A 23,073-nucleotide genomic window follows, 5' to 3' on the forward strand; every position below is an offset into this window, starting at 1 on the left:
TCGTCGAATTTGTGTTTTTTCAGACCTTTTATTTCATATAATCTTGTAATTCTCGAAAAATACGGAATTGAAACATTTTAGGCGAAGAAAATAAGGATTGTTATTGAAGATCCATTTTAAAATTTGGAGTTTAAACAGGGAAGTCTATAAACAGAAAAAAATCTGGAAAACCATCTGCAGCCGACGGATCACTCGAGGAAAAATTAAAAAATTTGAGCCAAGTCACGTGACACGAACATCAGATAACCAAAACTCCACCCCAAAAGTATACATCTTTCCTTTTTGGGGGGGATAGAAGTGTATATTTCTGGGGCACGGTAAAGGTGTAGCGCAGAATGAATTAGTTCCGTCCCCCGAAAAGGTAATACACCTTTCCTTTTTCTTTTTGGGGGGCAGAAGTGCTCCTTCTGGGGGTGTCAAGAAAGATGCGTTGACATACATTCGTTTAAAGGAGTAATTCTAACCCCCTTTCCTTTTTTGGGGAGAGAAGTACTGTACACCTTTATTGACACCCTCCGAAACAAAGGAATATTTCTATGTCCCATTTGAGTCCTAATGACTCAGGTTACGTGGAGCCAATGGACCTTACCATGCTCTAATAAATTTAGAAAATTTTTTTGACTTTTTACCTCAGTTTCTAAAAATTCATATATTTTAGAAGTTTGAAGGGCATTCATGCAGATCGTTAAACAAAATTTCTGGTAATGGGCACACGAACCTGTCGTTCCTCTTAAGCAAAAAGAATACTCCTTGATGATCCTGCTCTTGATCCATAAATTAAACTTTCATAAACAGGAGTCATTCATTTATACTTACATTCTCATAATTTATGACCATTCATACGAGCTACGAAAGTTATGGTAGGACAATTCTTCAAACGTAGGCCTTCATTTTATGGCTGCACGATTTCTTACGAACTACCCATTATTATGGCTTTAAAGACCAATTTAAACCCATTGGTCCATAAATTCTTGGTTCCACTAGTTAAACTACAGGACCTTTTTGGGAGAATTTATACATTAATGGGCTCAATATAAATAATATTAGACCCATTCGTGGAATATATAACTAGATTAATGTGCCCAATATATGTATATAGGCCTACCTTCAATTTTAGGTACATTTTAGGGTCATAAGTGATGAATTTTACGATCGAACGGGCGCTTAATTTGTTTATATATTATTTTGGCCCTATTTAGGTTTAGTTAACCCATTTACACGTGCCAATAGAGTTGCAAGTTCGGGTAGGACATATCTAAACTCGTTAGTCATGGGGGGTTCTGCGTATCTTGTCTATGATTTGCTCCTTAATGCGCTTGATCCCAAATTCTCTCCCCCATTAATAGCAAGATACATATCTAAATTATTTATCCTCCTTGTGTACTTCAGTCACGGGTAGGTAGATGTGGCACAACGAACGAACCACTTTGCTCGGTTGACAAGGAATTATGAATTGCACTTTATCATTGCTTTCCTGTCACTGTTTATCTTTCTAAGGCACTGAAATATGAAGTCACACTTCATTTCCTCAAAACACAAGTGGGAAAGGTGACAGAAAATCGTGCTCCAGGCTACTAAATAGTGGGGCATCCTACAGAAAACTTCTTTTTTAATAACTCTTCCGTATGATAACTTCGCTTATTATAGTAGCAGGAGGCATACACAAGGCCTTAGCGCGTGAGGAAGTTTTGTAAACATCCCTCGTGTGTTGTTTGATTGATCTATAACAGAGGCCTCCTATCTGCAAGCGTAATTTGTTAATTGGGGTTGAATACGTGGTTAAATGCTTCCTAAGTACGGTGTTATTAGGCATTGAAGATATGATGGAGGAGGTTAAAGGCCTTCTATTTACACATACTTTGTTAATACCGGATTTAAAATGTGTTTAAAAATACTAGAGGGCCTCTATCTAAAGACGTTAATAGGGGATTAAAAAGTTAATTAGATAGTACCCATTATTATTACAGGGTTAAAATTACAGTTAATGATCTGGAAGCTTCCTATCTACGGGCATACATTCTAAATAGAAGGTTATAAATGCGATTAAATATACAAAAGGCCTTTTATATTGTTAATGGGACGATAATGGATAATAGCAGCCTTCTATCTATCCGCATGCATTGCTAATAAAAGGGACTATTATAAACATTTTTATGACTCTTTTGAACGCATTAAATGTTGAATAAAATCAAATTCTGTGACCAAAATTACGATAATTATAATTAATTAATTAATTAATTAGTTAATTTAAACAATTTAAACAATTGCATTCATTTTAATTTAACAAATAAATAAAAATATAATTCATAAACCTATGCTATTTCAGTAACAAAAGAGGATTTAAGAGCAAGCGATTCGCTTTATAATGGAGCAAACACCAGGATTTAATCGTAGTTGCGGTAATAAACAACAATTTCCTACCTAATTCAGTTGTTTATTGTTGTAACAGTACGACAATTATCGATTAAATAAGGGCTAAAAAATAAATAATTAATTTTTTTAAGCAGTACTTTTATTACATAAACAAAAAGTGACCAATTTCCTATGCTAGTGTAGTAACAAAAATGGAAGGAGTTAAATTTAAGCCAACAATAGTATTAATAAACAATAATTTTCTACCTCTTTTTGTGTTCATTTTATTACTGTAGTCGTACACCAAAATATACAAGTTTAATTAATTAATTAATTAACTTTAAACAATGCAATTTCTACCCAGTTGTGACGTAAACAAATAAAATCCCTAAATCTCGCCTGCTACTAGAGTAACAAGTGGGAAGGAGTTAAAGGCAAGCGGTGTTTTTTAAAAGGGTGAAAATATCAGGAGTCAATCACGGTGATAATAATAAAGAACAATTTTCTACTCCATTTTGTTTTTTATTTCTTTTTGTTACTGTAGCAGTACATCAATCAGCAAGCGATGGTTGCTTCTAGAAATAAGTTTTGACGCAACATTTACCACTGTTTTGCTGTGATTTACCCAAGAGCTGTCATCTCTAACTATATATAATTAAGTACGCCAGTCAAATCCCACATATCTGTATCCTGAGGGATAGAAGGGCCGTGATTCGTTCCAAGCTGCAGACGTAGGATGCACGGGCCAAGCACACTACTGGAAAAGCACAGCCTGCTGCAGTCCGATTGGTCAACCTCTCATCCAATAGTGCAACGCACTGGACATCGGGGGTGGAGTGAAGCGTAGACGCCCACAACGACACGGAGTCAGGCGTACTCTACATAAAAAAAAATACCCGTTTATCTAACCTACCTTATTAACGTAAACAATTAAAAGAACACCAGACGTAGGGGTGGGTATATTATTAATATTATTATTATTTATTAATTAATTAAAACGCCATGTTACTTTAGTAGGTAAGTTGTGTATTCTGCACGCGCATGGGGCTTAGGAAATTAGTTGGCGACGAATTAAAAAGGTGGCGATTTTTTTATTTAGAGGGGGAATTTTTCGAACGGGTTTGAGAGTTTTTTTAGTGTTGCCACACTCGCAACACCTTCGCGAATTGACCGGGAGTAAAGAGAAAAGAGGGAGTTGGGTGTTTTTCCCATAATGCACGCGAAGCAAGGTAATGATCGTTAAGGATAATAACGTAGACGGAGTGAAACAGCCAAGGAGGACCCGCGCCTCCTAATCGTGCCATTAATACTGCGAGCGTAGAAGGAAATGGCGGCAGATGCCCGGTGTGAGCTCAACGACTACTTCGCCCCGCTAGTGTCAATCACGTGCCAGTGGGCTGACCCACGATGGACCCGCACCATCCGGCCACTCCTCTGCGGCCTTGGTGTAGAGCGCGGACTCGCCAAGCGCCGTCACACGTCGAAGCTGCTGTCCCGACTCTCAGACACGCGCACAGTCAAGAGTGGGCGACCGACCAAAGCCAGACAGGAGTGTTGTGTGTTGCCGGTCGCAGTTCATACCCGTCCGTGTTTCGGTGTGTTGCAAGTTTTGTGTGTGTGTTTTTTTATGTGTGTGGACCGGGGATTAAATAAATAATAATAAAAAATATATATATATATATATACATACATGTATAAACATAAATAACATCAAAGGCGTAATAACGTTACGTGTATATGACACACCAGGAATGAGGACCTACTCCAAGTTCGAAGACAGTTTACCTGTCGTTGTGTGGTGATGGAGCGGTTGTAAACCCCGGACGGATCCTTCGACTTCGTTTGCACCTTTCGACTGGACTGTGGATATTTTTTGACTGTTTCGGTGGGTGGTGTGTGTGCGTGTCAGTGTCCCTAACACGTTGGTGTCGGCCGCGCGCTGACAGGGGGACCCACGTCGAAGCTCGGGTTTTTAGCACCCCTTTTTTCTCGATATCCGCGGCGCCTCTCGTGGCTCGACGTGCGAAGAGGCTACGAACTGACTCCGATGTGACATTGTCCAACGCAGGTGCTCACCCATTCTGAATACCCAGCATGCATTAGCGGTCGCCATCTTTGTTGGTCTTTGTGTCCACGCAGACGTGTGTGAGGACGGTGTCCCACAGTCGATGAGATGTCACGGCGAAAACAGGAGAAACCGCTGCCCAGGAAGAGAGTTTTGGCAGGTAAGTGCCGCTGGGCCTTCGGACACCCGGCGAGAGGGGGTAGCGCGCCCGGCGCCGCGCCGGACAGCGTCCTTCCTTCTCGCACCGCCGCTGGTCAGGGGGGTTATCCCGCGTAATGGCGGCCCTCGTGCGATTTTTCCAGCCCGACACCCGAACGGACAGTGACGCTCGGTGTCGCCTCTTCTCCCGTCGGCCGGTGAACAACCTCCCTTAAGGTCCGTCGGCTGGAAAGGGCTATATTTTGGACGGGCGCGCGGGACGCTCCGCCGGCCCTCTCTGCCTCTCCTCTACGGCGGAGTTAGCACGTGACGAGACGGACGCACTTCCTAAAACCCGTCACCTCCCTCTACGGGCCCTGCAGGGCTCTTCTTGGCTCTCCTTCTTCTTCCACTACCCACCGGGCGGTTGTTCGTACCGATGTCCCGCTTCCATGCTCGACGGCGCTCCGTCGCCGTTCTCACGTCGCCGTCGGCACACCGGCTTCCGTCTTAACCAATCTCTTCGCCTCCTTCCCAACCGCAATTAAGGGTTCTAATTAAGTGACGTCACCGGACACAACCCGAATTTTTACCTAAAACGCGAATAAAAACCCGAAATCGCCACTAGACACCTCTCTACGCTTACACTCTAATGGGTACGAGTGCCGTTGGGATGTCTGCTCCCAAAACTCGTCTACGTTCGCAAATTTTGGCCAATTACGGGTCCTTTTCTAGCTCTTATCGGCGTAAACAATCTCTTATACTTGTTTATAAACCTTATGTCTCGACATATTGTGTAATATTTGAGTTATTTGTTTATGTCAACATACAAAAATGACGTTTGCAGTCGGCAGTCTTTCAACTTAACTAAAGCATCGTTCGAACAGGAAATAAAACGTTTAAAGTTATAAATAAAAGGGACAAAGCTCAATTATCCTTTAGAAAATGTAACAGATTTTTAGAATGGTTCTAAAAAGAAAGAAAAATGAGTCAAGTTCAGTTGAGCTTCAAAAAAAATCATAACCAAAAAAATAATCACAAATAAACTTACTTAATAAAATATTTGTAACTATAAACAGCTTCTGTTTATCTTATAAACCGGTTTTTCTTATTCATAATTTTTTAATTTTATAAATTAAAACATTTTTTCTCTAATTTTTATGTTGCTTAATTCATGTAAATTAGAAATAAAAGCAAAAGAAAAAAAAACTCAATGCTTATGTTTCTTTAATGTTTTAATTGTGTCTTGTTATTTAATTATAATTATCTTAACTTTTTTTTTCTTAAATATTTAATTTTATATCATAATTAAGTTTAATATATATTTTAAACTTTCAGACAAAGTTTATAAGAGTTTGTTCTGGGTTATTTATAAAGTTTACTATTTATAGCAGTTCTGTAACTTGAACCAGGCTATACAGTAAAAACTCACCTGATAGACCTAATCTTAAATTTTTCTTACATTTTATACATTAAAATAGCTTCAAAATTATGCTTAAATATAAATTTTTTTATTGGTTAATTATATACAATTTTCTATAAATTTAAATTCATTTTATATTTGTGTAGTCAAGGTGTTTAATTGTAAATTTTGTATGAGTTTTCTAACATTCAGGCTTATGTATTTGAATGCATATTGTGAAAGACTCAACAGGCTACTTGATTTTTCATAAATTAAGGATTAAAATTAGTAATCTGGACTTATTTCTATGCTGTTTTTTGCTGTAGAAAGTCAAGATTTAAACTTATAAATTAAGGCTGAAGGTTTGTTGTAGATTTATTTCATTAAAAATTAAGGCTCAGCTTTTTTTTATGTGTTCATTTAATTAGAAAGTGAGGATTAAGCTTTCTTTTTGTATTTTTTTTTTTTAATTAAAAATTCAGTTTTGGGACTATTTTTGTATGTTTATTTAGCAGAAATCAAGGCTCAAAGATATTATTTGCCTTTTTAATTAGAAATTAAGGCTGTGGTATGGCTTTTTTTAATTAAAAATTAAGGTTAAAGGTTCTTTATAGAATTTTATAAATATAAAAATTAATATTGAGATAAATTTTCTAAAGTTCTAAGCTTAAAATAAAGGCTTAAAAATAATTTATTTTAATTTAAAAATTTTTAAAATTAGAGGTAATTTTTTTTAGCTTTTATAATAATTTTTAAGGCTCAAAATTTTTTATTTTATTTATTTTTGTAAATTAAATTATTAAGGTTCAAAGTATTAAAATTCAGTTCAGAAATGTGTATATTTTAAATCACTCATTTATTAACTTTTATACAAATTCAGGCTCAATTTACTTTTATATATAAAAAATAAAGGCTTAATCTAGCTTTATAAGCAAAAGTATGTAAAGGTTTATTCATTTTTTAAAGTCTTACAGCTAAATTTAAGGTAGAAAGATTGAAAAAAAAAATAAATTAAGGCTCAAGTTTTTGTATAAAATTAAGTCTGGAGGCTTTTTATCCGTTTATTTTTAATATTTTTATAGATTTAATCTCATTTTTTAAGCCTAGAAAGTAATAAAAATCATTAATCTTTGTTATTGTTGTTTGTAATCAAAGATTTTATAATTTTAAAATTAATTTATGATTAAAGATCTTAGATGATAATTTTTTTTAGATTTAAACCAGATTAATAAATGCTTTTTTTTAAAGATTAAAAGTCTTGATTATCATCAATTAAAAATAAAAAAATTAATAATAATAAATAAAAGGGGGGAGAACAGAATTTATGGCATATCTTCCTGGATAGATAAGGTCAAGTTTTCTTGATTCTACCCATAAATTTCGTGGTTTTATGGCTGAGAATTCAGGTTAAAAGACGCAAAAAAAGTGTTGTAGCCTGAATTTTCAGCCAGGAAAGTCGAGCTAGAAGGCTAAAATTTAGCCAAAAAATTTATAATACGCCTTTGAGCCTGAATTTTCTATGATAAAAAGCAAGAATGGTGCCTTTAAGCTTGAATTTAAATTCAAGAATGGCTATTAAATAATTATCAGGCTGAAAATAAAGAAAAATTTCGACTGCAAAAAGGCTTGAAAGGCGTTTCAAAGATATACAAAATTATTATCAATTATTTTTCAGGCTCAAAGGCTAAAATGTGGTCTAAAGACACAGTTTATGCCTCTTTAACCTTATTATTCGTTAATATAATTTGTAATAAAATGATAAACGAAGCTTTTATCGATGACTGCATATAACCAAAAACAGCCTTATCGCAGGCTCATTTCTGCCAAAGTTAATTCAATTCCTCGAACCCAGTTAAATTGCTAAAATTTAAATTATGCTAATTTGAATTTTATTTTACAAATAAGTATTTTGTAAAAAGGGAATTAATTTTCTTTATTCTAAAATAAGATGACCCCATTATGGATCCAGTTAACCCCTGTAAAAAATTTTCTATTCCAGTTTTTAAGGTCAAAGGTTATTTATTGATGTTAATCGTAAAAAAATTCTACAGGCTTTAAGGGATGAGAAATGGCCGTTTTTCGTGTGTCCCTAATGACCTTTGACCCCGTCCAAGTGTAGGATATTTGAATCTTATGTTCAATGGACGGGAACATTATAGAAGAATTGAACTAATAAATTGGATGATGTTTTTAGAATTTGATAACAGTTGTTCTGTAGATAAATATAGATAATGGTAAGAGGACAAGTTCAGTGTTTTTTATGTTTTTAGATGGGTTAAACATGTGTGGATTTAACTGTCAATTAGTGAGTTTTTTGCCTTTTTTTTCCTTAAAAAAATAAAGATTTTAATCCTTTCATTTAATTTCGAATTAATTGCCGATTATCTAGTGTTCCCAAAAACTAAATAAGGTTTTTTAGACCCTTTACTGACCAGGTATAGGGATTTATAAGGGCGCTAAAGTATGAATCAAAGGTCAGGGACTCGTGCAAGTCCCGTGTTAAATTTAGAATCGATGCGTATGTGTTTAAAGGCCTTTAAAAAATTTCGATTTTAAGAGATTGCCGCTAGTTGATAATAAGGCGCGCGCGCGTGTGTTTGTGTATGTAGTCGCTTAATTTAAAATTCGATTTCCTCCGTAAGAGTCCCACATACGTGAGGTTAATCGGAAGATTGCCTCACTACCGACAAGTAATAAAAATTAAGGCCACACGACGACGTTGCTGGTAATCCCCGAACAATCACCAGCATTAATGACAGCTTCTTCCTGTTCAGTAATTCAGGCATTTGTCAACACATGTTCGATCCGCAATCATCTTCTCCAACCCTCCTTACGCACTTCTCTCCCGTCTCTTAAGGCTTCGAGCCTTATTTTAAGGGCGTTACAGCCTTAAACTACCTTTAAAGGCTATTAATATCTCATTGTTTGTGCTTTTATAATCACTTCCTATTTACTAATTTAAAAGTGTTTTTTTTCATCTGTAATGAGTGAGCCTTAATGTAAGCACTTTATTTTTAATTTTTAATATACATTAAAGGCTAAGCTGAGTGCTCGTAGTCTCATTGTTTACATTTTTTCTGAATCGTTTATTGTCGTTAATGTATTGATTTTTTTACTGGGGTGAGTAAATTGTTTTGATTCCTTGATCTAATAATCTATTTTTAGATAAAATTACTTACGTTTGCATTCCTTAGCATCGTATCAGTTTTAAAAAATTTACCTCTTAAACGTATCATAGTTATTGAGCCTTAATTTAAGCCTGAAAGTTTGAACCTTAACGCGTGTCATTGTGGATAATGGCCTTAATATAAATTAGTGCGGTTAGAGCCTTAAAAATCGAACTCAGATTTGAGCCTTAATATAAGCCTGATGAAATCGCAGCCTTATTATAATGTAGCATGATCAGAGCCTTAATGTAAGAGTGTAGATGGCATTTAAGAATCTCGCTGTTTACTCTCATTACTTTGTTGACCTTTTCGGTAGGGGTTAGACCATTCGATTCTCTAAATTTAATACTGTAAATGTTTAGGAACCAAGCATAATTATTAAGGATGCTTACGAGTTGGCAGTTTTTCAAATTTGTTGTTAAATTCTATACATAAAATGAGTAACGCGCAGTGTTTAAAGGAAATCGACCCCCCACCTTAACTGTATCATTGATGCTAGACAAGATCGTTCACCTAATTTTCTGCACATAGTTAATTAGGTAGTTAAACTGTAGCAGAGAGTGGAGTATTGTCGAAAGGTGGCAAGACCCAACGACCACCAATTCGTTTTGTGAACTATCAGGACATCACTGCATTTACTGACAGGCAAGAGGACCTGGCGAATCCCTCAGGAGGTAGTAAATGACACGTGGACCAATTTACGGGCACATTTAGTCAACTATGTAGCCTTCCCCTATACCTAAACTTTATAGTAGGATGTGCAAGTGGCGAATATTCTGTTTTCCTCTACCTTCTACAGCCTTACTCAATCAGTTAAGAGCCTGGACGATACTACTTTTTACCTCTGAAGGTTACGCTGATTGGTTTATATTGTTTATTTTTTGGATGGTCCCCTTCTCGTTTCGGTTCCTCAGCCCGTATATTGTAAAAAAAACTACGTGATCCGATCCGGTTTTAGAGCAGTTGTAGGAGCAATGCCCCTCCCTTTCTCTGTACTAAAACGTGGAAGACGACTCCTTAAATCTTTTTTTTTTTCCCTAACATTTTCGTTGAGTGTCACCTATAGTATAATGTATATATATATATTCCCTGTTTCCTAAAGTGTATCCGGCCCAAAATTCCCGTTCCGTATCCTGAGAGGAGAATCCCCTCCCCGTCTCGACGACCCAAAAACCTATTTGGGCACTCACATAATTATCACCGGATCTTCCACCCCCCCCGCTAACTCTAATCCGGGTTTATCGTAATCCGTACAAACTAGGGTGGGTCATAACAGTGGAAAGAAACTTAAAAATACCCACAAATTTTAGTGGTAAGCGACTTTCATAAGAGTGTATTTTATATATTGCTTTGGGGTGAGCGGCGATATCCACCCCGTCTACATTGATTATGACGTAATCTCTTCTAGAAATTCCACCGGATGGGAACAGCTGTCCTTACTCTCTGTTGTCCAACTCACCATGTGCCAAAAATTATAGACCCCCTCGGGCAGTAGAAAGAAGAATGTTCTGCTGTGTGATGTCTCGGATGAGCTCAACCTCCTGTAGTTCCCCTTATACCTTCCTTTATACATATATATATGTCAGTATATATAACCTCGTGCTTACGGACCTACACTGTATATTGTATGCATATAAGGCTTTAGATAGATGCTATCTTTATTCACTAGGTGCCGAACACACAAAAATCCCGTGGACCTCACCCTACACATATTACAGATATTCATCTTTATAAACTGACAGGTTTATTATAAAGATCGTTGTGTATATGTTAAATTACTTGGAAGCATTTAACTTTTATAACTCGTAACACGGTGTTAGCATTCATTTTTGGGCGGAGTCACGTGTTTTTCGCTTGATATTTTTTATTATTATTCTACCGTACACTTTACGAATTTAGCGCTCACTTTGGGGGGTGACGTTATAGTGAGAAGGAGAGTTTTGACTATTAATTTGTCAGGAAGTCAAACTGTTCATTTTATTATCTGTAGTTAAACTATTATTAGATTTTTTAGGAAATTTTTTTAGATTAATCAATTGACGGATAGGATTTTTTGGATAATTTTGGCTCATTGTAATCCACGTATATGTATTACTTACCTGTCATTAAAATTGGATTTTACACAGCGAAAATTTCTTTATAATTCCTAATTTGTTGTTTTTAGGTTCGAAAAAATTTGGCACCAACAGGAATTTTTGGACAGTTTCGCATCATTGTTTTCTACATCCGCATCACTTTCTTATCTCAAATAGTGGATTTTTCCATGGTTTAACTGCATTTTTACCCCCCAAAATGACATTTTTGATAATTTAGAGTCGAAGGAACACTTCCGGGAGCCAAAAACTTGGCCCGTTTTTAAATTTTCACCATTTTGAATCGTTTAAATAGCGAATTTTTGGATAGTTTCAAATCATTGTTTTCTATCTCCTCGTCGCTTTCTAACGGAGTTTAAACACACATTTCTACCCCGTTAAGACGTCATTTTTTCACGAAGGAACACGTTCGAGACTCGATACTACGTCCCAATTTTTACAAGTCATCAGTTTGGTGCTCCGAAAAGTGTTTAAACGAACGTAAAAATTAAACAATTTTAAATCATTATACTAATTTTATGGACAATTTATCTGATCAAATTGTTGTGTTATATGTAGATAATATTTAGTTAAAATCTGATGTAAAACTGCGAGGAAGGAAAGAAGGAACTGACGCTTTTCCCGGAAGCAGGTGTAGTTTAACATCCGCTCAAACTTATACTTCAATTTTCTCTCCTTTCCTTTCCAGGATCTTGGAAAAAGGAAATTTCTAATCTATCTTTATATCTGTAGACGGTCAAAGGAAAGCGATAAGCCGTGTTAGAAATGTAAAAGTAGAACATCCACGATCTCATCTCCTCCCAATTTTTATGATAATTGCTCCACTTTAACAATTATATACAAGGGTCATACTTAGATTCGAACCTGATAAGAGTTTGGAGGAAGGTGAGGAAGTTTTAACTTAGAACAATAATTCTGTAGCTTATCACTGACTTTTTTTTTGTTTTTTTCGAAAATTTGATACGTAATCTCATCATTTATTGAAGAAGATAGTCTATTTGATAGCCTGTTTTAATGCTATTACAGTAACAATTTGGCTTCATCTTATCACATTTATTGTATAGAATAATATATATCAGACAGTGAACTCAACACGTGTATAGTTTAACAATTGTGTCATCATGTTATTGGAGACAATATTTTTTTTTTGCTAATTTAAATTCTAAAAAATTATATTTTAATTAAATTGCATGCCATTCTACATACAAGTTGAACAGGATTTATATTATTTTACTTGTTAGATTTTGTATTATTGTTTTATTTTCTGGGAGATTCTGTTTTGTACTGTTTAAACAGGTGATTCGTTGATTCAGGAGCCTATCTAAACACATAAAGTTTCTAAAAAGTTACATTTCTTTTATCCGCATAAGAGCTGTTTCAAATGAAATTTCTTTAATTTTGATCTCAGAAAGTTTGTAAACGTTATCATTTTTGTGTATTTTTTTTTTTTTGAGAAATTAAAACGCAATTACGGAGAATTTTTAGAAAAATCTTTAAATAAACATCCAAAGAATCTTAATTTTTGCTAAATATCTTACAAAATTTGATTTAGAGCTCTAAAATTCGCAATAATTTCACTAGGTTTCCATAAAGAAATCCTCACTAAGAGGTGTTAGTGAAGTGTTTTTAGTACAATTCTCCAATTAAGTTCTCAAAAAAAAACGTGAAATATTGATAAAATAAATAATTTATGACTTAAATAATTTGGTTTTCTTTGTTTCTGATCTAAAAAATCTGCACTAATTCCCGTAAAGATTCTCAGCAACACTCAAACAAGGAACGTACACAGAGGCTTCTTTAGGTGTTAGCCAGGTAATTTCTTATATGAAAAGTTGTAAAAAAAGAAGAGAAATGTCGTTTTATTAAAAATATCAATTGTATGAGAGGATAAAGAAGCGCATTGGTTCTTTTTTAAAGTCAAAAATCGGCACAGTTTTGTTAGAAAATACCCCATGCACTAACATTACACCTATAGCTCTGTACTTCATTTCTTGTTACAACTGTATCTGATTACAGAACCATCTTTATATATACAGTAAGGAGAAGAAAAGCATCGAATGTTACATCTTACTTCTTTTTTTTATTATTGGTAATTTAAGCAGCGAAATTGAGACAGATCCGTTGGGGCGATAAAGATTTCAAGTCTCGCATTTACAATGAACAAGGAGGAAGAAGTAGAATCAAAGCTTCCAAAAAAAATTCTATATATATATATTAAAAAACCGGTGGACAAACAAACGGATGGAATTTCAAAAGGAAAATATTGATTAGAAAATGGGGATGTTACAATAAACGTTAGATAAGGTAAAACAATAGGTACGAGGTCACTAATTTAAACTGTGTAGCCCTTTGTTACGTCATAAAAAGGGGACCTTGAACTGTTAAGGAGTGAAAAGTACGTCAGGAACCTTGAACTTTTTTCGGGTGAGTGAAGTAACGACTTTGCTTGACCACGCTGTTTTCGTTTCTATGACAACCACTGTATTTTTTTTCGGTTGTACGGGGGGCGAAACCAGCTTACACCTACGACTCGTCGTATAGAACTGTGTTGAAAAGTTATCTAACAGGTTAAATATCCGAAAAAAATACCGAAAAATTTAATTTCTAAAAAAGTCTACGCTTAAAAAACACAGAACAATTATGCAAATTAAGCACGCTCCCGTTGTGTTCTAATTGTTCTATTTTTCTAAACTTTCAATTAGTGCGAAATATTTGGATTTTTTGGACGTATTAAACGTCTTTTAAATTAATTTTTTTTTTTTTGGAAATTCTTCTAAAAATTCGGAAATTCGTGTATTAATTCACGGGTTTAGCTCAATACCCAACTTTTAACAGAAATTCTCCTCTTTGGCGAGGTGATGGTGCCAACGTTAAATAAAGCACTTCACTCTAACAATGGGACTTATTTTAGATCTCCCCCGTAACAACAGATTAGAGGGCCTTTAAAACACATTTTCCCTTCCAAAAAAAGGCCTCTTAACTGAGGGGGAAGTGCTCGAAGGCCTTAAAGATCTACTGAAAGAATTATTCTCGTGTTAAGCAGGATACTGATGAAGTGGGAAAAATTATATTTATAATTAAAAGAAAATTACAAGAAATCTTCAAAAAAATGTGAAATTTGAATATTTTTATTTATTAAAATTGCACTTTTTACTTTAGAAATTTTATTTTGATTTTTAAGGCCCTTTTCTGCTTTAAAAAATTAAAAAAATAATAATAAAAAACATTTTAAAAATTCCCAAAAATTTAGAAAAAAAACAAAAAACGTTTTAAAATTTAAAAAAATTCATTAATTGCCAGAAAACGTTTTATAAATTCCAAAAAATTCAATAAAGAGGTAGAAAACGTTGCAGAAACGTGAGAAAATTGTACTAAAAGCCAGAAAAGAATTCGATAAATCCCGAAAAATTTCGTTAAAGTTACGAAACGTTTTATAAATCCGAAAAATAAAATAAACAAATAAAGAAAAGAGAGAGAAAAACTTTATTAAAGGGGTTAGAAAAATGTTTAAGTGAGTCGAAAGTAAAATCAATAAGAAGTTTTATAAGAAAATTTGTTACTTGGCTCGAAAACAATTTCGCACTCAAATTTGGGGGTCGACGATGCAAAATTTCCTGCTTTAAATTGAAAAAAAAGAAGAGGAAGAGGGAGGGAGAGAGAGAGAGGAGGGAAGAGAGAGAGAGAGAGAGAGAGAACATTTTGATATAAGCAAAGCTATTTTCTATCCGCAAATCACATCGTTAAGGTAGTAAACTCAATCCTCAATTACTTTACATATCAAGAAGGGGGGTAGAGTAAAGCTGTGCTTTTTCAACAAGCGAGATTTTGTTAATAGCTAGGGTCGTATTCTCCTTCTTGAAGTTTATTATTCGTTGGGTAAAAGTAAAACCGAGAGAAGAAGAAGGAGGAGGAGGAAGGACGCGTGTTGTCGGCTTGTTGGAGGAGAGTTTGTTGCGATATGATTAATGGTTGGTGAGCAGTTAGTTGAACAAACTCCATGTTCGGTGGCAGAAGGGGGATTTATTAAAAAAAAAAGGCGAGTAGAAAAAGGGAAAAAAAGAAAAAAAAGGTACACATTCATCGTTCTCTTTAATAAATTGACCCTGAATGGATTCTTAATCGGCTATTTGGTATTATTATTAAGGTTAAACAGTGTTCCTCCTGTATGACAAGTTGAGTAAATGGTACAGAAAAATTAGTCATTTGCATATTTTTGAGTAACTCTTCCTTTATTGGCTTGCATTAATTGTGGCGTGGATATGGTTCTTTTTTTTCTCTCTCTCTCTCTCTCTCTTTTCGTTCTCGTCTTGTGGGATGAGAATCGCTTCATCTATCAAGAGGATACGACCTAATTTTTCTATTTTTTTTTAATGTTTCTTATTGTGACAGGCGTGTAATTCGAGAAAATAACGCTTTAGTTTTGTTATATCCGATAGATTATCTTGACTATTTTGTTAAGAAGCGTTAAATTGGTTAATAAATTTTACAATTTAGCTTATTTACTTAATGGGTTTGTTCAAGTTTGACTGATTTCCTGCTACGTTTTTAGGATTTTTTCAGTAGTTTTGCTAAATTTATTCAGTCTTTTTAAACAATTAATTGAACGTTTAGAGTTTCTTTTTGTAATATTTCAACTGGATTTTACTACGTAAAACTTTAATATCGTCTCTACAGTAGAGGATTTAACGTGTTTTCCAAACACGGGAATTTTGATAAATCACCATTTTCATTGAGTTAACACCAACCGTTTGGAACCGTCTCAGTTACAAAATTTCGCTTTCCCCGACTGTCTCGACGAGCCTTTATAAGCTGCTGACCTCTGACCCGAGTGGAGTTCACACCGGGCCGCATTGCAGACCGTTAGGGGTACCCCGCAACCCGTCTGGCGATTTTTGTCTCCCTCCCCCTTAAAAAGGCCTCCCCTCTGCTCCAAAGTCCTCCAGTTCTGGACGGCGAAGTGACCTTTGATCTTTATCAACCCCTCCCTTAGTTACCCCACATGACTGGGCCTCCACGTTGGGTTTCGTGCGACGGATGGACTTACTGTCCCCACTGCCCGATTTTTTCGCGCTCACCTCCTTCCCCAAAAATCTACTTTTTTAGGGTTTTTTAAACGAGGTTTCCTGATTTATCCCCCTGATCCAGTTCTAAATCTTACGCTTCAGTAACGTTGTAACTGTAGGTGATGAAGGGTAGAAGGCAGCCCGTTTATGTGATTAAGGACGTTTAATGGTAAATTTTAGTATTAAAAATCATAAAAATGACCTTAATCGATTTATCTGTAATGTCAGAATCTTTATTATAAGAGCCTCAAATAAATTTCTTGCTGATAAAAACATTTAAAAAAAGGAGAAAGTGTGATTGAAAACGTAACATAATAGATCCTATATCGTAAATCACAGGTTATGACTCTTCTATTGATTAACTCCTTAACGTTCCTTTTATGAAAGGAGAAGGTAGATAATTCGATTTTTTTTCTCCATTTCTTCTCCACCTATTTTACAGTCTTTCTACAGTTTAAACAATTATAAAAATGGGAAAATTTACGTAGCCGTAACGGTAAATCTCGTTACTTCACTTCCTTTATCCAAACAATTACAGGCAGACAAGCTAAGCTAAGCTAGACGTATACCCTGCAGGGAATCCCTTCCTTTTATCTCCTTTCCCACCCGAATTACGCTTTGAGTGAAGGGAAAGCTGAATGACGTCATCAGGAAAGTCACAAGCGAAGATATTTCAAGAAGGTTGGCTAGACGGAGGCCTTCTATGAGAAACAACCCAGCAACAGGACTGACTACAGGAAGTGTTTGGGTACATTCGTCCAAGGTCACCACCTGGACGCATGCCCTCCTCTTCGTTGTGGATGCGGGACCACGTACTACACACTTTAAGGGGGGAACCACTGGATCTACCGGTTCTGATTTCTTTAGTACGTTAAAGAAGTTCCTCTTGTCATCTTTCTATTGGGGTTGACAGCAGGAACCTCCGAAAGATATTCTTTATCAACTGCAACTGGAAACAGTAAAGGGATGTACGGCTCCTCTTAGTAACACTGTGACTTTATAAACGATGTAAACGTGCTCCTCCTCTATGCATCATTCTACTCACTACTTTATTATATCTATATATAAACTTGTAACGTTATTCAATTGTTTAGCACACTATCTTCACCTAATATTTTGGACCCATTCAGTTTTCATAGTCTCTACTTGTAAGCATCCCAGTTTCAGGTCATTCATTAAATCTGCTCCAGTGATTTCTCCCTACGACAAAGGTTAATAACCTTAATAAAATAAAATAACTTATACAAATTATGGATTTTTAAAGTCCCCCCTGCGTAATTTACAAGTTGGAAATAGAATTTAATGAGGAAATTTGCATTTTTCAAACCTTATTTTCGATTAGGGTGAATAACCTTTCACCCTATTTTGCAAACTTTGAGACGGCGAATAAAATATAAACTCTAGTGCCCAGTTTTCGTTTATTACGTAATAGTAAATGTGTAGAGGGGCCCCATGATTGACCTCTGAATATGCATACCCTGGAAGCGAAAAGATTAAACTGGTTGGTTTGAAAGTGCAGATATACGAGGTCAGAGTTCAATCCTTTAGCAAAATATTAATGATTTTTTAAAAAATGTATGAGGTCAAAGGGGGTGATATTGTGACATTGATTTTTGATTTATTACCTTTAAACTATAATGAAAAAAGTAAAAACATCTTGCTAAACTTAGTAGAAAGGGGAGAAAAGACCCTTATAAAAATCATTTATGGTTGATTCTACTCTAACGTTCAATCAATTCATTAATGGCCAGAATAGGGACTAATCAATAATTAATTTCATTATTAAAATAGATAGAATTTATTAATTATTTAATTAATTAAATAGATTATTAAACCAGAAATAAATTAGACCTTCTTGCGTGTGAACCTAAATTGATTTTAACACCTTTTGCTAATATTACTATTTGATAAGTCTAATTTCTTAACATATCATTATGGAAATCATCAAATTAACTTCTAAAAATATTGTTTTTATAGATTTTTTCCTTTCGTCTCGTGTACACCCTTCTACCCACTCTTCATACATTTTATGTTTTTTCGGTAATTTTTTAAATATAAATTAATTCAAAAACGTTAAAATTTAATTTTTTAAAGTTTATTACGTATAAAATTCTCAAATAAACCCGAAATTATTGCAGAATATTAAGCGAAAACCCTCATTATAAAAATAATAGTGATATATCCCCTACGAGTCGGCTGCCCCGCATGATGCGTGTCCAAAAAATTATTAATAAACATATCTCGTTGCCGAATTTATAATGTAAGTAAAATTTGTATCATAAAGTATAATTTAAACGTATAAATAAATATAAAACACGAAGGAAGGGGGTAGAAATTGAGGAAGTTAAAGTTGGAGTGTGTTCAATTCATCTGGACAAAGTCCACCCCCTCATAAAAATAACAAGAAGAGGAAGAAAACAAACGTTCATCCCAATAATCCTACCAATGAAACCTCTGATAGCGACTTACTTTTATCTTTTCTCCTTTTCACCTATGGGCCTCCTGCTATCTACTGATAAAAAAATAGGAACAACTTCAAAAAAATTCCTTCTATTGATTTTGATACTAAGGTAGTGGAAGCATTGTTCATTAAAATATTCACTTTCCTTCTTCTTATTCAATATAATTGCTTAATAAATTACTTTTTGGATAGATAAATGCATTTTTTAAATTAGAATTTTGTTTTAATTTGCACAGAAATGTTGCATTTTTTGATGATGTATATATATATATTTCTACCCCTGTTACAATAGTAGCAACATCTGATAACAGTACTGTTTTCAAATGAAGTAGAAAAAAAACCCCTTCGGAGGATAACATTTCTGTAGAATAATTTATGAGTGTAAATATGATAGAGCAACAATTTTTAGAAGTGATGCAGTTCTTCCAAAAAATTTTGTTTTTATAGAACAAACACTGAAGTGGAATTGTTTGCTAGTGTTATATTATTTCTACAAGAGATTGCTATTTGAAAAAATTGTTTTCTTTTTTTTAGATTTATCTTAAGAGCTAATTCTACTTGATTTTTTGAGATAGTTGACAATTCTAAAATTGAACGGTGTCGAGATAAATTCTTGTGGTTCCTGAATTTTCTGAGGTTCTAAAATTCTTCAACAACTATCCAAAAAATTTATGTTATTCCAAAAATTCTGTATCCTACTCTACGTGGTTTTGTTGAAGTTTCCATTCTCAAACAATTCTGGTTTCTTGATATTTTATTGTTCTGATATAGAAAAGTTCCTCCACAGAATTGAGGGTTTCCCTCTGCTTACCTCTACACATAGAGATAAACAGATAGAGTAATTCTTAGTAAGATTGCTAAACCTCCACTTAACGGGAGTTTGAAAGTGTTAGTAGAGAGGTTTTTTTTTTATTCTATTACTCTACGTGTGAATGGGAACAGATAGAGAAATTCTTAGTACGGCTATAAAACTTTAATTAAAAAACAAAAAAATGGGTAGACTTAGTAGGGGTTTCTGTGTTTACTTATCTCATATACAGAGTTAACGCACGGTGAGCAGATGGAGAAACTTCTATTCAGTTATGAAACCTATCATAAGGGAGAGTTTAATACTGTTAGCAGGAGTTATCTGTTTACTTTGTATATGAAGGTTAACTCTGTAAGCAGATATCCAATTTCTCATAAGGGAGGAAGAGTTTAGTAGCATTAGTAAGGTTATATAAGGTTACAAGGTTGGCAGAGAAATCCCTAATATAACAGATCGTATATAACAATAGAAGTTTTGGTAATTTTATTACAGGGATTCTCTTTCTGGTTACCTCCGTATAAGAAGGTTAACTGTGACAACAAACCCTACTCTTCGACGAATGATAAGGATAACGAGTGTATAATTATTTCAGCTATAACAAGATGTCGTATAGGATCTGCACCACCCTCCAGGAACGGATGTAGCCTTCTACTTGTCTCCTTTATAATAAGGAGTCGAGTTCTGTCAGGCGTGCAACTCTGTAATCTGGAGTCGATGTGGTGCAGAAAAACGATTTTCCTCGCCCCTTTGTCAATTGTTTGGAACGAGAAATTAGGTAGGATTCAATTTTGAAAGAAGTGATAATAAGAGGTGTAAACAGAATTTTACATATTTAACTATCGAGGGTGTTGATTAAAGTCAGATCTCAGTAATTATAGAACGAGCCTCTGATTAAGATATGATCTGGGTAATTATAAAATAGGAGGTAAAGTAAGTTATTAATCGCGATAAGGTCTTATCTTTAACCTCAAAATGTAAAAAAAAATTAATTAATAGTTTGAAAAATGTATATATATATATATTTGAAAAAGTATATTATTAGAATAAAATTTTTGAGAAAATACGTATTTTGTAAAACATATGGAGTTCCCCTAAAAATAGGAATTTTTCCCTACACGGTAAAAGTTTTCCCTGGCTTTTAGGGAATTTCCCTGAAACGTATGCATTTTTCTAAACATTTAGGGAAATTTCCTTGAAATTTATTCATTATTTTACAGATATACACGAACACAATTTAACATAATATATACGAATTTTCCCTATAAAAATATAATTTCCCTATCTGAAATACATGAATTTCCCGTACAGATGCAGATTTTCCTCTTAATTTCACGCACTTCCTTTAAAAATATACTTATCATTCGTCAATTACGGGCGCTTTCAATGAAATTTCTCTTTGAGGGAGTAATTTTTCCCCAACCCAAAAAATGAAACGTTCAGAAATTCGTATTTATTTTATATTTTAAATAAATATGCATTTTGAAAAAAAATAATATTTTAGAAAAAGTAGGAAGCGGAAAATGTTCTAAAAATGGAAAAGTTTTTGCATTTTTGAAAAATTTTATTTTCCAAAAAAAAAAGAAGAAAGAAATCCAACTCATTATTTGAAGAGTGCTTGAAATACGCTTAAGGTTTTGTATTTTTGGAATATTTTATTGGATTTTTTAAATCTAATATTTGGAAAAAAAGCAAATTTGATATCCTTGAAAAGGTTCAAAATTATTTTTAGAATTTTTTTCGAAATTATAGACGAACGGGACACGATATTTCGGTCAAAAATCTTGTTAATTAATTAAAGATTTCAGGAAAAATTATGAGTATTTTTAGAAAAAAATCACTGAAACATAAATAATTTCTCACATTTATAAAATTAAATTATATACAGGTTTTTTTTTTAATGTAAAATTCACGTCTCTTGTATAAATTTTAGAGTCTAAGTGAAAGAATGAAATTTTAAAAAATCACAGGTAAAGTGTCAAGATTTCATGGGCCAATGAACATCTTTAAAACATAATTAGGAGCGATTTCAGATTCCAGTTTTGCTATTTTATCATCCATTCCCATCTAAAAATACTTATTACGAACTGATCAGAAGTTAGTTTTAACACCAGCTACACTTGTATAAGAGGGGGTCATTCATGGAAATGAATGCGTGGGAGGGTTTAGCCCTCGGTTCCAACCTTATTTACACAGTACACAATAAATACGTGTCCATCCCTTCCTCCCACACTCCAAACACACCCCGGGGGTGGACTTTATCCACTGTGTCATTACTATTTAGAAAGAAACGCTAACGTGTAGACACACCTGTACATACACCTGTCACCTCCAGCTGGAAACGTTCTGTTTTACCTGCCTCTTTTATAACATTTTCCCATACTATGCCTCGTGTTTGATCATATTTGCATATTCGTGCCCTTAGTTTCTGGAATCGAATGACGTATTAAACACTTAATAAACTCTTAAATTTCTTTTGTTTTTTTCATAATATTATAATCCATTTTGAACCTGTTAGAAATTTAAATATCATTAAGTGTGGAGAGAAATTGGTGTTGTTTTAGGCTTGTTCGAAGTAGGAGATAAGTTTTGATGATTTTCTTTGAATTTTGTAGTAATAAATTGACATATTTTGACAATTTTTTGGAATTACGGAGCGTAAAATTGTGATTTTTTGATGATTTTTTAGAGTTACGGATTGATAAATTGTTCCTTTTTCGTGATCGAACTAAACAATTGAATAACCTTAAAGATAAAGACTCTACCTTCGTTACTTCGTAAAATTCCCTAAATTTCACGAATATTTTGAATCTCAGAATATTTAGATCCTTTATTTTTAGCAGATTTTCTAAAAAAAATTTACAAATTTTTTTAGGATAAAAACAACGCCAGTTACGACCAACAGAATAACTAATGTATGAACATACAAAGGTATTATTGCACAAATGACGCATCTTTCAAAAAAATTCGTCAAAAATAACCTTCAGGAAACGAAATTAGGGAAACGATAAAGAAGGAACACGTGACTAATGGGTTGGTGTACTCTTTAAAAACATTGAAAAAGAAGAGAAATGGGGGGATGAAAACATAAAACAGTTATGACACAATCCGGTTTTGCTTCTCTCTCCTCCGTTCTTTTCTCTTCCCCCCACGTTTAAAGATCGTAGACGTAACAATTCTTAATCGTTTTGCCAATAAGTTGGATAGCATCTTCACAACCAATAACCATCTGCTGCACAAGAACACACAAACTGCACGAATAATCTACTCTCAATGTATTGAAAATTGAATTAGGAGTAGTGTGTGTCCGTGTGTAGTTTCTATATAAAATGGAGAATGCAATATTTTTTAGATGTCGGTTTTATTAACTTCTCAACAGAATCTTTATTTGGTTTTTTATTTTTTATAATTTTTTTCCTTTGAAACTCCTCTTCTTTCTTCCTTTTAATTTCTCTATCTTCAATACGACCGTTTATTACGTCGTAATAGATTCGTTATTTTTTGTTTTGAATTTTTAAATTCCGTGA

General features: G+C 34.1%; 1 protein-coding gene across 1 annotated transcript in view; it reads left to right on the top strand.

The window, feature by feature from the left end:
* The first annotated feature begins 3,485 nt into the window (after positions 1-3,485).
* Positions 3,486-23,073, top strand: part of LOC136971566 (B-cell lymphoma/leukemia 11A-like) — an 84,313-nt gene continuing 64,725 nt past the window's right edge. Inside the window, 1 exon segment of the mRNA XM_067266029.1 lies at positions 3,486-4,577. Within this exon segment, the coding sequence (XP_067122130.1) occupies positions 4,526-4,577 (52 nt within the window). The 5' untranslated portion in view covers positions 3,486-4,525.

The sequence above is a fragment of the Centruroides vittatus genome, unplaced genomic scaffold, assembly GCF_030686945.1.
Source record: "Centruroides vittatus isolate TY-2023 unplaced genomic scaffold, ASM3068694v2 contig_1051, whole genome shotgun sequence".
Taxonomy (NCBI): Eukaryota; Metazoa; Arthropoda; class Arachnida; order Scorpiones; family Buthidae; genus Centruroides; species Centruroides vittatus.